The sequence below is a fragment of the Neurospora tetrasperma genome (assembly GCF_000213175.1).
Source record: "Neurospora tetrasperma FGSC 2508 unplaced genomic scaffold NEUTE1scaffold_81, whole genome shotgun sequence".
NCBI lineage: Eukaryota > Fungi > Ascomycota > Sordariomycetes > Sordariales > Sordariaceae > Neurospora > Neurospora tetrasperma.
Window position 1 is genome coordinate 2695756 of NW_009799179.1, and position 15058 is coordinate 2710813.

At 35.5% G+C, this 15058-nt stretch overlaps 1 protein-coding gene across 1 annotated transcript; it reads left to right on the plus strand.

The window, feature by feature from the left end:
* Positions 1-42: 42 nt before the first annotated feature.
* NEUTE1DRAFT_55822 (uncharacterized protein) lies at positions 43-1849 on the plus strand (the record flags this gene model as incomplete). The annotated part of the gene is made up of 2 exons (XM_009857368.1): positions 43-114; positions 197-1849. The coding sequence occupies 2 exons, from the start codon at positions 43-45 to the stop codon at positions 1847-1849; spliced, it is 1725 nt and encodes a 574-aa protein (XP_009855670.1).
* Positions 1850-15058: the final 13209 nt, after the last annotated feature.

Sequence of the window (15058 nt, forward strand, 5' to 3'; positions counted from 1 at the left end):
GCGACCCATGGATCCATACGGGAAGAGGAAGCAAGAACAATCATGCGTCAAATCTGCAATGGCCTAGGGCTGTTACATCAGGAAGGCCTTGCCCATGGCGATCTGCAACTGTGTGTAAGTGAATTCCGAGAAATCGTCCTCGAGTAGATGTAGTGTAAGTGCGGTCACTAGAATAACGTCTCGGTCTTTGCTTTAGCACATTTCTATCGACCGTCTTCCCGAACACAACCCCGATCAACACCACAGAGAGTGGCGCGTCAAAATTGGGGGATGCAGGCTTCATTACCCAACGTCTGCCAACAGTCATGGCAGTCCCGGAACTTTCATCAATACTGTTGCCTTTGCAAATCTCTCCTTTCTCTCCCCAGAGATTCTAGGGGGTTATACACCGAGAGACCCTGCAACCTTTGAAGGTTTCAATGGAATACAAGCATTTGACGTTTGGGCAGCAGGAGAGGTTGCCGCTCAAATGTTAACCGGCAGTCCAACCTTTGGCCTAGATCTCCAGATGATGTTTGACTACCAGGCCGGAACAGTTACATTTCCAACCAGGAAGTTGGATCAAGCGATGGTCTCAGAACTTTGCAAAAGATTCATTACGACATTCATGCACCACGATCCCTTCATGCGACCAACGCTTCCCCTCGATCCAAGGCGAGATGCCATTGTACAGTGGATTGAACCAGCCAACTGCTGGCAAGCCAAAGAACTGAAGTCAGTTCCGCTAACGACATTCTACCACGACAAGATTCTACCGCCAACAATGCATTACACCCCCGATGGGAGCAAGCTGGTTGTTATCGACCCCCATACCATTACCATTCGTTCAAGTTTCGCCGGATTCATTAGCAGCTGGATCTACGAGAACGACCGGCATGCTGAATACCGCGCTTCTGCTCTTTCGTCTTACGGGAAGACATTGGCGTTGTATGACGCACACTCCAATGGCATCAAAATATTTGACATTTCGAAGGGGAGAAACACCGGGTTATCCATAACCTACCCCGTTTCTGAGCCACTCGTTACCCCTCCAATGTCTAATTCCCTGTTTGTGCAATTACAGCAGCCGCAAACAATCCTCAACTTTCATCCTACCGGCTCTACACTTCTTGCCGCCTCTCCAAGCACCTTCACAACTCTCAATCTCTCTATTGTCCCAAATCCTGCCAACCCCCTCCCATACCAGCCCAAGACAGACTCCCGAGAAGAACCAATTCTCAACGCCTGCTATACCAATGACGGCCTTGCAACGGTCGTTTCCCATAGAAACTATACAAGGTTTACCCTGCTATCAAACGGGCAAGTCACCCGTACAGTGGCGCATCCCGTCTCCGCTCGCGTTGTGGCTATTGCACCGGATGGACACCGCCTTATCCTGGGGTCAAAGCATGGTGATATCTGGTCTCTTTCTACTTCATCGTTCGTCCAGTCAGACGAAGGTTGTTGGGTACCGGTCTGGCGATGTGTAGACGGCTATCCCGTCGACTCTATCGACATTGCCCTGTCATCTACCCATCCAACTCGGAAGGGGGGTACAAGTGCTGACGCAGTTACGGTAGCGGTTGTTAGTGGGGAGCGATTGACTCTTCTATCTATGGGCAGCGATCAAGACGATCGCTGCTTGGGATGGGTAGAGTTCAAGCAGCGGAAGGCACTGATTGCCAAGATTAAGCCCAGAGCGGATAAAGAGAACCATCTCGAGATTGCGCTATGGAGTGGAGGTGAAAGCAGGATTACCTTTTTGAAGTTTGAGGGGTTCTATGAAGATGAAGAGGTTGAGGGCGGTGGCAATAACTTCAAGGGGCTCGCAGAGTCGACCATCGCTGGAGAAATCGAGAACCACAACTAAATCGCAGAGGAGCAAGAAAAAGAGCAAGAGAAGAACAAGGCAATGTGTATACAAGCACACAGGGATCTTGATATTACAAAGGGGGGATTGGGGTTGACGGCGCGAATGAGAAGAAGGACGGTGGGGAAGAGGAAAACAATGATGATGAATACTATTAGAAGGGGGAAGGAGCCAGTGGCTCTGGATGTGCGAGTTGGTTTGTTGATGGCTACCTACCTCTACATTGAGGAGTAGTTGACCCACTTCTGAGCATACTTGCGTATGGGAAGGAAAGAACGAAGAGTCGAAGACAAGTGTCCTTTGACTTGTGTGAAATTAATTCTGGGCCAGTGGGAATCACATATTGACGAAATGCGAACGTTCGGACGCTCAAAAGTTAGTGGGCTAGTACATAGGTAGGTCATTGAATTCGCGAGTGCATCCAGACATGGTTCTTGTGCGTTGTTCTTTTCATACATCTGTTTTTCAACTTCGATGCCTGGAACAATCGAATGTCTCGTTCGTACCTTCTTTGTCTTGCAGTAGTGGCTCCAATTCCCTAAAGACAAAGGCAGGTCCGCTACGAATTGGAACCTCCGCGCCTGACTCACCGCAGTCGATCGACATGACCCAAGGAACCCGAGGCTTCGGGTGCGATGGACCGACATATGGCTGAGAGTTCTGGAAGGAACTCACCGCAGCTTTAGAACCTCTTTTAGAGATGGGTCACGTCTCGGAGGCCATCTCCAGGTGTCCGGTGCACATAACTCTTCTTGTTGTGCAATGTCGAGAAGAAACAACACATGAGAACTGAGAGCAACAACTGAATATCTTTAACCGTCCCGAGTCACCTGTGCATTCCTCTCTCGATCCTGGCAGCGAAGAGCATGGCCGGAGCAGGCGGAACTCGGTTCCAGCACATCAGCAACTAGACCGCCGTGGTCGGGTATGGACTGCCACTCATTGGAGGCCACTACCGTACAGAGAAAAAAAATACACATCGAAGGTCCAGAAGCCGCGGCGCCTGTCAAGATCCAAAGTCACGGTGGAAACAAGAAATCCTGCAGCGAAGGTTAAAACAGGGGGCAGATTAGTCGGGGCTCCATTAGGTTCAGTGCTCCGGTCCCTCGGAGGATACATGTATGCCGTCGAGGGATTATCTTTTTTTCGTTGGGACCAGACCAGACGGGACTGGACTGGACGAATGGAGCCGCTCGACTGGCTGCTTACTGCAATGTTACCCCCCTGAATTTCCCCGGTCTCTTTGAGTCTCATTTCCTTCATCGTCCTGGGACCTGGGTCTGGGTCTGGGCCTGGGACGCTAGATAGGCGATACCCGATACATACCGCAACAGGTACCTATGAACCTAACCTTATCCAGGCCTCGTTCGTTGAATTGTTCGTATTTGTCTGGGTGTCATTTGCCTATTCTTCACGTTGCGTAGGTAGTTACAGTGGGCACCAGTGCAGACCAACGACGTCTAACATACGTGCGTGTAGATGGAATTGCGGCTGACGGTCCGCGAGAGGGAAGCAATACCGTGTAAATGGATGTTACCTACCTAGGCATGGCAATAGTTTAGGTAACATCGACGGAAGCGAGAGAGACCTTACCCTCCACGACTTCCTGCAGCTCCAGCCCAGTTACAATCCCGCGTCAAAAAAAACGACCAACTGTTTTATTGCCCGCAAAAAGGACCAAAACTTAACTCTATGACTCCTTGGTTTTCATATTCAACCACTTTTTAAAAGCAAATGCACTTCAGAAAGAGAGAGGTAAATGATTATAGTTACTGAACATGTACTTAGAATTCGTTTCTTTCTTTTAGTGGTGTGATGATAACTGTCCAAATGAGAGTATAAAAAGTATTTTTAATTATAGTGGACCTATAGTGCATTTTAGTGGGTGAAATTTGAAATGCTTTTCCGAAAGTTACTTTAGTACTTACCCTTTTGCGCCCTTTTGGAATGTATCCTTTCGGACAATTTGCATTAGCATCTCCTATTAAAGATATCTCTAACTATAACGTGGAGTGACTTTTGTAAAAAGGCTCGTTAAGAAACCAAGAGTTGAAGATGTTGACTTTTGGCCCTTTTTACGGGTAAAAAAAGAGTTGGTCGTTTTTTTTAGCGCCCCACTGTACGTGGCAGCGCCGTACTATAGCGGGAAAATCACTAGCGCATTAAGCCTTGTTGGGGGGTTTAACGCTTGTAATCTTTACAAGCCTTGTTGTGAAATCTAGCACTGTTGGTTCCCTAGCACTGTTGCTCAAGGCAGGGCTCTTATTGGCCAAATTCCGCTTGCTTTATAGGTAATTCAACAAGGTAGAGGTAGTTGAGAGAGTCGTTCTTTCTTATTAACCCATCCGTCCCCCCCTTTCTCTTTCTCAGTTCCCTATATCAACGGCAATAACGAATATCTTTATTATCAATTGGGCTAGTGGCTCAATGGTTTCTGCCGTCGCTCTCTTTCTTGTGATTACTTGTTCGATTCTAATCGGTGACAGCTTTTTTTCCGTCGCGCGAGAAGTCTCGCCGAAGTGAATATGTGAATACCTTCATCCCCCTCCCCCCCTTCCACCTTCCAAGTACGAAAAAAAAAAAAAAAAAAAAAAAAAAATGAGTAGAAGAGACCCTTCTAGTGGCATTACAGAAGGCCGTTATAGGGGTCTTTAGCTTTTACCATTTTGCACCCAAATGCGACCAATCAGGGGCCTCCCTCAACCAACAGTGCTAGATCTCACAACAAGGCTGGGCCAGTTATCTGCTCTAAGATTTGGAACTAGCCTTGAACCCCCCTCTCAAGCCTTAATAGTCTTCCTATATTTCCGCTGTGGTAGGTAAGTAAGCAAGCAATGGTGATAATGTGGGAGAACCTACGCCTAACGTTTATACTGAAGGCCGGAATGGAAAAGGTTCTGCCCTAAATAAGGCGGGTTGGTGATGAAAGCGCCGCTGCCACTGGGTTGATATATGGACTTCACTTGGTCTTGACCGGCGTAAACACCTGGAGGTGACAGATTCAGGTTATAATTCCATATAATGAGCATAGCATAAACGAAGCCAATTATAATGGCTGCTGAGTTTACTAAAGCTTCGGTACTTCGTGGTACGGTTGCTCAATGCGACAGCGCATTCCCTGCACATCGTTTGTGGTACCCAGCTTCCAAAATTACTAGACAAGAACCAGTAACCGAGTTCGATTGCAATTCAAAAGGAATTGGAGGCACATGCGTGGATGGACTGATGGTTGTTATTGTTATTGTTGTTGTTATTTTTAACGTCTACTTCCGCCTCCCTTAGGGTATGAGACGTGCTACAGCGGTGAATCTAATGTATAAAGTAGAGGGCAATGCCCTAGCGGTGCTCTGTAGCGCCTAGAGACTCTCGACTATTCTACTAAATCCGTAATCCGAGGGCAAACTGAGGTTTACTATTAGAGACTCTCAAGTACTGCCTATAGCGTAAACGCGGCCTAGCAATTCTAATTAAAGCGCCCGTAAACGAGCAGCGAATATGTCTACCGAAATGAAAATAAAAGAAAAAGAAAAAGCGTCCTATTCCCCTTTCCCTTTACTATCATTATTATTATCTTCTCTACTATAAATCCCCTCTTCTCGCCTTCTAACCTAGTAGACTAATCTATTTAAATTTACTATAACCTTCCCTATAGTATAGCCGTCGCTGACTTCTATTCCTTCTCTTCGTAGGAAATTAGTAAGATCGCCGGCCGTACCACCCTCGTTAATATATTACTACTAGAGTAATTAGCGCTACGCTTTCTTCGTATAGGTTTATAAAAAGAAATATAAGGTTTAGATTCTAGCTATAAATTTTTACTAATAGATCCTAATAGTAAGGGAGAAATTCTCTAAGGTAGCCGCGTCTCCTATAATTAGGAAGATACAATATGCCTTTCGATAGTAGAAAGGGTGAAAGGGAGTCTTCTAACTATTATAATAGTACGTTAGTAGCGTATTTTCATACTCGAATCTTTTATAGTATTCCTTGAAGTCGCTATGACCAGACCGGGCTGTAAGGAGGTAGTATAGCGACTACCTATCGAGTTCCCTTAGCTCGTTGCTAGGCGTAATAGAGGCGCCCAACTTATAATTAGCGTATAATTCTAGTTTATTAACAACCTACTAGCCTTTAAAGTCTATTCGTACCTCCTTCTTAATTAGCCTCTTCGAGTATATTAGAGTAGCTAGGCCCTTATTAATTACCTCTCCCCCTTCGGCGCCCGCCTTTATAAATTTATCCGCAATCTCGTTGCCTATAATACTTTTATACCCCGGAACCTAGCGTACGTCGACCGGGCCGTACCCCCGGCGTATAGCCTAAAATTTAAAGAAGGCAATTTACAATAATAGCGTAGGGGTACTTCGGAGGCCCCTAATAACCGATGTATTATTTAGGCAGACTATAATACACGGCCGAGTATACGCTTATCCCGGGAATAACGCTACCGCGGCCCGTAGGCCGTACTTCGCTCCCTCGGCCTTAGTATTAAAGACTTCGGCTTGCTCTAACTGCCTATAACCCCGGGCTAGCTTAGTTTGTCCCTAGAATACAATATACTTAAAACTAACGCACTTGCCCTCCGGTCTCTCCTCGTTAGCGTCCGGGTCCTTAATGTACGTTGGGAGCTCTATTTATTTAACAATTATAGATCCGTCGGTATAAACAATGATTTCCGAGGGGTTAAGCTATAATAACTATTTCTTAAATTCTATCGCAGCTCTATCTTTCAATATTAGCGCAGGATCCTTATAGGTAGTACCGTTGAAGATTGGCGGTTATATATTAGGAGGCTAAGGGGTAACCGCCGGGGAAGGGATACTATAGTACTATAATACCGACGCTCTATCTCGTCTGATTAAACTCTTACTTAGAAGTATTGCGACAGCCGGTACTCTCTTTTGCCTAATTAATCTTCAATTTAATAGTATTAGAGTATTTAATAAAATAAGTTCGTAGGAAGGATAATCCAGCGCTACGTTAGGGTAGTACGCTAATATAAAACTCTATAATTCTTAGCTATAATAGAATAGAGTTTATATTAATATAAAAGAAGTTCGAAGGAGCTTTATTCTTTATAGTTAGTAATTATTAATATATTTTTAAATTAACCCCTAATTTACCGTCCCCTACGTATAGCTACGACTATAGTTATTTTAATTTACCTTCCTCCTATATCCTAATAAATTAATAGTTCTTCCTCTAGAAATTGAGTTAATATTGTTAAAATATATATATATAATAGTCGGTCTATTTCCTATACCGCTAAGGTAACCCCTTATCCCTTTTATACTATTACCCTTTTAGTTACTATAATTAAAGTCCTATAACCTCCTCCGCCTTTATTATAAAAATATTAGCCTATTGTAGAGTCTATTGAAGTAAATAATAATGAAGATTACCCCTTTATACTACTCCGGGCTCTTTATTCGTACCTTTAAATATTTAAAGCTAATAAGTTTATACGTAAATAATAATTATTCGAATTCTAATTCGTTGTAATTAAACTCCTCCTAAATTATCTCCCTTTATATATATTCTAGTAGGATTAATTCGTGTGACGAACGGCAGTCTGATCTGCCTACGTGGGATAGCTGAAGGTAAGAACTATCAGTGCTGTTCGGTGAAGCTAGAAAGTTCATAACAAGTATGTTTTGTAATATTAGTCTCGGTAATAATAATTAATTAACTACTATCGAACTATCTAATAATCTAAATTCTCTAATTATCCCTTTATACTCTATACCTATCCCTAAAGTCTTATCCTTAGAATACCTACTCACAATAGTATTCTATTTACTATAAACGCTACTTACTATAAGCGTTATTTACTATAAGTACTATTTACTATAAGCGTTACTTATTGTAAATACCTTTCCTAGTAAGCGCCCTTCGGGTATTCCCCTACTTCTATCCTAGTTTTAAATTATATTATTTTATTATAAGCGGGGCTATTATATCCCAATAACTCGGTTGGCCCATATAATTACTTAAATTCGTAATATAATACCTCCCCTCCCTAACCGACGTCCTCGACGGCTTATTGGTTTCCGGGAGTATTTACTTACTCTTATTCTCTATAGTTACTTTACCTATTAATCTAAATATAATAAGCCTTCCCTTTTCCTTACCCCTTTATCCGAAATATTCGACCGCATTTCTAAGCCTATATCCAACTCATTAACCCGTCGGCGCGTATTACTAACTTCTATTAAACGCTTTAGCTCAATAGTTATACCTTATTAACGCTACTCTAATCGGAAATTCATTTATAAAAAGCTTCTTAGCGAAATAAAGTATAGGGAATATATCCGGGTCGTACGTCCTTATATAGAAATAGACTATAATACGGAACGTAAATATCCCTTTAGAATTAGTAAAGTTTAATTACTAATTCTAATAGTTATACGTATTTTTACCGAATATTAATATATAATTTAGGATATCGAAGTATTAATTCGGAAAGTTAATATAAAGTTTTTCGAACTTTAAAAAAGGAAGTTTTATTTGGTTCGTTTAAAATAAAGGAAAAATTAGTTAGTTAAGGAGGGTAGGGAAATATTATCGTTAGTGTTAGTAGAATTGGAAGTATAGAATAAGGAGGATAGGGCTACTAAACGGGAATTTAAACTTTTATTTAATAAAGAGCGGCCTACTATAATTATTACCTCCTTAACCTTTATACCCGTAAGTTAGGTGTCCTTAGACTTTTTAATTTATTTAGCCTCTTAGTTAAGTAGCCTTCCGCCCCTAACCGATCCGGGTTCCTCCAATAGAATTCCTCTAGCTTTTTAAAGTAATTTAAATTCTTAATAGGTTCCTATATATTATCCTCGGGGCCGAATCCTTCCTACTTAATAAGGTATTCTAATTCTCTATTTTCTCTTCTTAAATCTAAAATTTACTCTACATCCTATTCTTCTTCCTCGTCCTTAATATTAGTATATATATTAATTCGTACATTCTTAAGTACTAGCTCTAATAGTACAATATAGAATAAATATAATTTTAATTTTATAATATTAAAAATATCCAATTAATATACTACATCGGAGATCTTTCTCTTAATTTTGAATAGTCCTACCTATCGGTCATCGAATTTCTTACTAGGCCTCTTTATCCTAAAATTCTTAGTTAATAAAAGAATTTTATTCCCCTCTTTAAAGCGAAGTCCTTCGAATCTTTTAATATTAAAGAAGCGGCTTATCCTTTATCGAACGAACTCCAATTCCTCTTTAAGTTTCTTATATAATATATATAATTTACCGGCTTTAATTGCGGCCTTAGGAACGTTCGTATCTAGTCCTTCTAAAAATTTTAATTTATACTTATAATTTGCAAAGAAAAGTAAAACTTTTATAATTTCTATAAGAGAGGTATTATATACTAATTATACTATAAGTAATAACTCTACCTAATCGCTTTACTCGAAATTAATATAATTCCTTAAATTTTATTTTACAATCTAATTAATCCTTTCCGTTTATCCGTCTATTTATAAATAGTATACTATTAATATTTTACTCTTAGTACTAAACTTAATTATTAAAGTTTACTAGAATTTAAATATAAATTTAGTATCCCTATTTATAATCTATTCCTTCAACTAACCGTATATTAAAATAACATTTCAATAGATTACATCTACGAATTACTCTACTAACTAAATCTCCTTATATAGTAGGAAGTAGTTCTACTTAATTAACCTATCTATTACTACTAATATATTATTATATATAATCCTTATAATAATATTTATAAATAGTAGTAATTTAGTAATAAAATCTATAGTTACCAAATTCTACAGTTTCTCTACAATTTCTAAAGGTTCGAAGAATCCGTATAGTTTATATCTTATAACCCTAATCTTACTATAGCGTTTATAGGCCTATAATATCCAAGCTACTTCGGTTTTTAGTCCGGGGAAATCGTAGTATTACTATATCCTTATAATAATTTTCGTAATACTTATATATCCTTTTATTTTAAATATATATATTCCTATAATAAAAGCTCCGTATAACTCCAACTAAACGTAGGCCTTATTATAGTATTATAACTTATTATTCTAAAGAATAATTCTTTCTTCTAAATTATTTTCCTACTTTTATTATTCTCTTTAAATAGTAATAGTAGCCTAATAATTTAGGTCCTATAATTTAACCCGGTAGACAATATAATACTCTACCTATTTTTATAGGGGGTATATAAATAATCCATCGGATTATTCCTAAAATAAGGGTATAAAGGTTTCTACTACGTTTTTCATATAGTTGGCTCGATAATTTAAAGCGTTAGTTCGAATATTTTCTAATCCCTTCTTATAATTAATTTTAAAATTAAATTCCAATAAAAATTCAGCCTATTATATTTAGCGGCCGTTAAGCACCTTCGTAATTGTAAAATACTAGAAATTATTATAATTAGTATAAATCTATATTTTATATATAATTTTACTAAAGTATAGCCTCTATTTTTAAAATATTTTAATAATAATTAAGAATTCTTTATTATAAATAGAATAATTATAGTAGGGTCCCTCTAGCTTCTTTAAAAAGAAAGTTATAGGGTACAATTTTCCTTAATCGTTATATTACCTCAATTAACCTCCGATAGTATAATTTAATATATTAGTTTTAATTTTAAAGGGTTTATATAAATCGGGAAATTTTAATATAGGGTTTACAGTAATTATATTACAAATAGCCCTAAAGGCTTCCTTTTCCTCCTTTCTTTATATAAAAATAGCCTCCTTCCTAGTAAATTTATATAATAGCCGTACGATCTTCCTATAATTGTATATAAATATACAATAAAAGTTTATAAACCCTAAAAATCCACGGACTTTGGTCGTATTCTTAAATATAGATTAATTCTATATAATTTCTACTTTACTTAATTCTATTTTGATTTTATTTTCTAAAATTAAATACTTAAAAAATATAGTCTCCTTTATATAGAATTCACTCTTCTCTATATTAATAGAGAATTTATACTTATATAATACATCTAATACTTTTCTTACATATTCTTTATACTCTACAAAAGTTTTAGAATAAAAAAAAATATTATTTAAATAGTAAATAGTAAATTTATTAAAGTAGGGTCGAATTACATAATCGATAATAAATTAGAATATTATAAGTATATTAATTAGTCCAAAGGGTATAATAAAATACTAATAATATTTATAAAGTATATAAAATACTATTTTCTATTCATTTCCTTCCTTAATTCAAATATAAATATAAGTAATAAGTAGGTTAAAGCGTATAAAATATTATATTCCTCCTAATTAACTTCGGATATATAAAATTAAAGGTAGGGGATAACTATTTCTTACAATTTCTTAATTTAATTACTTATAATTAATATAAAGGCGTAACTTTCCGTCCTTCTTCAGTATAAAGAGGATAAGGTACCCTATTAATAATATAAATTCCTAAATATATTCTCATTTTAGGTTTTCGTCCAAGTACTTCCTTAATTCCGTATTCTACTTCTTATTAATATAATACACTTTAAAGAATTTAAATTTAATTCCTTCCTTAAATTTAATTTTATAGTCCTATAGTCCGTATAGTAATAATCCTTCTAGGTACTTACTAATAAAAGCCGGGTATTCTTAATACTCAATTAGGATTACTATCTTCAACTTTTCTACTTATTAATTCTAGTAATAGTCGAATTTATATTGAATATTAATTATCGATACTTCTACTAATATTACTAACCCTTCTTCCGTAATTTTACTATTGTTATTAATAATATAAATTATAATTTCCTATACTATTTATAGTAAAGCTATAGGAATAGTACTATTATAATTTACTTCCTTTTATACTCTTAATTTCCTATTAATAGTTAGGTACGTTTTTAAACGTAAATAATTACCTTCTTTCTAATTAATATATAGGTCGTATATAATATACTATAAGTATCCTAGGATTATATTTTTAAATAGTCCTATATTAACGATATTAAAGCTAATTTCAACCGTCTTTCCTTTTACTATAATAGGGAGTAGCAATATTTCCTTCTTTACAATTTGGGTTTTAAAGGGTCCTTTTACTACAAAGGGAACCTTTTTTTTCCTTTAGGGAATTTTTAATTAAGTAATAAATTTTAGTAAAATAAAGTTTAATTAAATTCCGGAATTTACTAACGCAAAGGCTTAATAATTCTTCTAATAGATTATAACTTTAAATTATTAATCCTCTTTCCCTTCTTCAACAATTATAACTTTTATAAATACTATAAGGTCTTAAATCTTATTTTTCTAACGGCTATATTATCGGATAATCTTCTTTATCTAAGGGCTTAATTTTCGTCGGGCCTCCCTAAAGGCCCTAAACCGTTTCCTAATTCCTAACAATAATTATTAAAAGCATCCTCTTCTTTAAGTATAAATTCGTCTAATAAACCGTATTCCTATAATTATACTAAATATACAGCCTTTTCTTCCTCTATAGCTTCAGCCTTATTAACCTATTATATATAATAATCAATTTCTATTTTATAAATTTAGGCTTTCTACCTTATATAAATAGGGTAGTCGGATATTAAATACTATTACTAATAGTAATCGGCGGCTCCCTATCCTATATAAATATAAATATTATATAAATATACTAGGAATTTCCAGGGCGCTAATTATTCATTTAGTCTCGCAAGGGGGCGCAACCTAAATACGAACTATTCGTTTATAATAAAAGTAATTTAAAAATCCCCTCTACTAAAGGTACGGGTAATTAATTTAAATTATCCTTACGCATTTATCCTTCGGATAGGCTAGAAATAATTATCCCGTTTCTTTCCGTAGTATTTATAGTAATTATCCGTAATATATTAGAACTATAGCATCCAATAATATATATAATAAAGGGGGTATATTTAAATAGTATTCCTTTCAATAGGTCTATAGGCTCTTACTAAATTTGGAATATCGCTCTAAAATACCTTAAATCTACCTTCAATAATAATTACCCGCTTCTTTTAAAAATCGTCCTACTTCTTATTCTCTTAACTCCTTTAATAATAATACTTTAAAGGGTCTATCCAATATCCAATAATAGAATTATTAGGGGGTTTATACAAGTATAAATTAATAAAGTCCTATATATTATTAATATAAATTTCGGATATAGAAAATAATACTGGTAGTAGGGAGGTATTTATAATATATATAATAATAAGAAGTATACGGTCGATAGTAGCAATATTACTAAATTCCTCCTATATTAGTATCTAATAGGTTTATTCCCGAATATAAAGTCTTTTACAAAATAATTCTTCCTATTAAGGGTCTTTATTATCCAATCTATTAGCCCGGTACTAATATTCCTTAGGGTTATAGTTATAACTCTATTTATAACATCCTCTAAATTATTTTATTTATATTTAGCGCTAATAATTTTAATTACCCTAATTCCTTCTATTACTATAGCTTCCGCCTTCTTCTACTTTAACTATTTAAGCGTATAATAATCGTACTTTATATACCCCTTTTTACTATAGTTAAAATACTTAATTTGTAATATATTATAATATCCTTTATTAGGTTAGATGGTACTAATATCTATAGGATTTCCTTTATTTTCCTACAAATTACTTTATCCCTAATTATACTTCTATTTAGTATTAACTTAGTATAAAGCTTACTAATACTACAATAGTAAGTTCTATTATTTTTAATTTTATTACTAAAGACGGTTATTAATACGGATAGTACGCGCTATATAATTATTAAAGCTAGCAAGTCTATTTTCTTTATATAATTTATCCTTAATAGAATTCTTTAATCCTTAATAGAATATTTATATAAGGCTTTCGTTATTAAATTTACTCTTAATAATATATTATTTAAAGGAAATAACGTAAATTAAGGCGGATATAGTTTAGCGAAGGTAGAAAAGTTTTTCCTAAGCCCTTAAATCCTCATTATATTTACCGAATACTCCAATTAAAGTATCTACGAAATTTTAAAGGTTTATTATAAGAAACTTAGTACTATCTTTAACTTAGTTTCTACGGTTGTACTAGTCCTAGAAAATAAACTTATACTAAATAAATACTCTATCCTTAAAATAAATCCCAGTAAAAACAACTTTATCAATCTCCGTAGGGAAACTCTCTAAATAGTAATTAAAGTAAGTATAGACTTACAAGAAGAACCCTTATAAGCAATCCTACTATCCTCCGAACTTATTAGGAACTTCGATTTTAATATTCTTCTTCGGGAATATAGGTTTTATAACCGGAGGGTCCGCCGGTTTATTATCTTCGGAGCTTCTACTATTAGGCCCGGTCTACGCTTTAAACTATTCTTTAAATTGCAAAATCCGGTCCTATAATTCCTAGAGGAGGCGTACAATCGGATCGACATTCGTAGCATTACCCTCTATAATAGTTAGTTCGATATAAGAAGATATAGTAAAGTAAAGGGGGTACCTTCAATTACTATCCGAAATGGGCTAAAGAGAGTAATTAATATATAATAAACGGCAATTTAATTTACTTCTATAAGATAATTAAAAGTAAGAACTATTAATACTATTTGGTAAAGTTAGAAAGTTTATAATAAATATATTTTATAATATTAATCTCAATAATAATAATTAATTAACTATTATCGAACTATCTAATAATCTAAATTCTCCAATCGTCCCTTTATATTCTATACCTATTTCTAAGGTTTTATCCTTAGAATACCTACTTACGATAGTATTCTACTTACTGTAAGCGCTGCTTACTATAAGCGTTGTTTACTATAAGCGCTATTTACTATAAGCGTTGCTCATTGTAAGCACCTTTCCTAGTAAGCGCCCTTCGGGTACTCTCTTGCTTCTATCCTAGTCTTAGGTTACACTATCTTATCATAAGCGGGGCTGTCACATCCCAACAATTTGGTTGGCCTGTGTAGTTGCTTAAGTTCGTAACAATTCGCTTTCGTAGGCTTTATTAAATAGAACGCAGTTGGTAATTACCCTCCTATTTCCGCTAAATTTTATTATTAGGACTATTTCTTCTATAATTAAATTTATATTTCTATTATACTTCCCTTTATTATTCGCTCTTCAATAATTATTATCATAATTACCCTTCTACTATTAATAGCCCTACTCGCCTATACCGAATATTACCCTAAATATAATATTATTAAATTTATGAGCGAAAATTTTTTTAATTTTAGAATTACTTCTATAATAT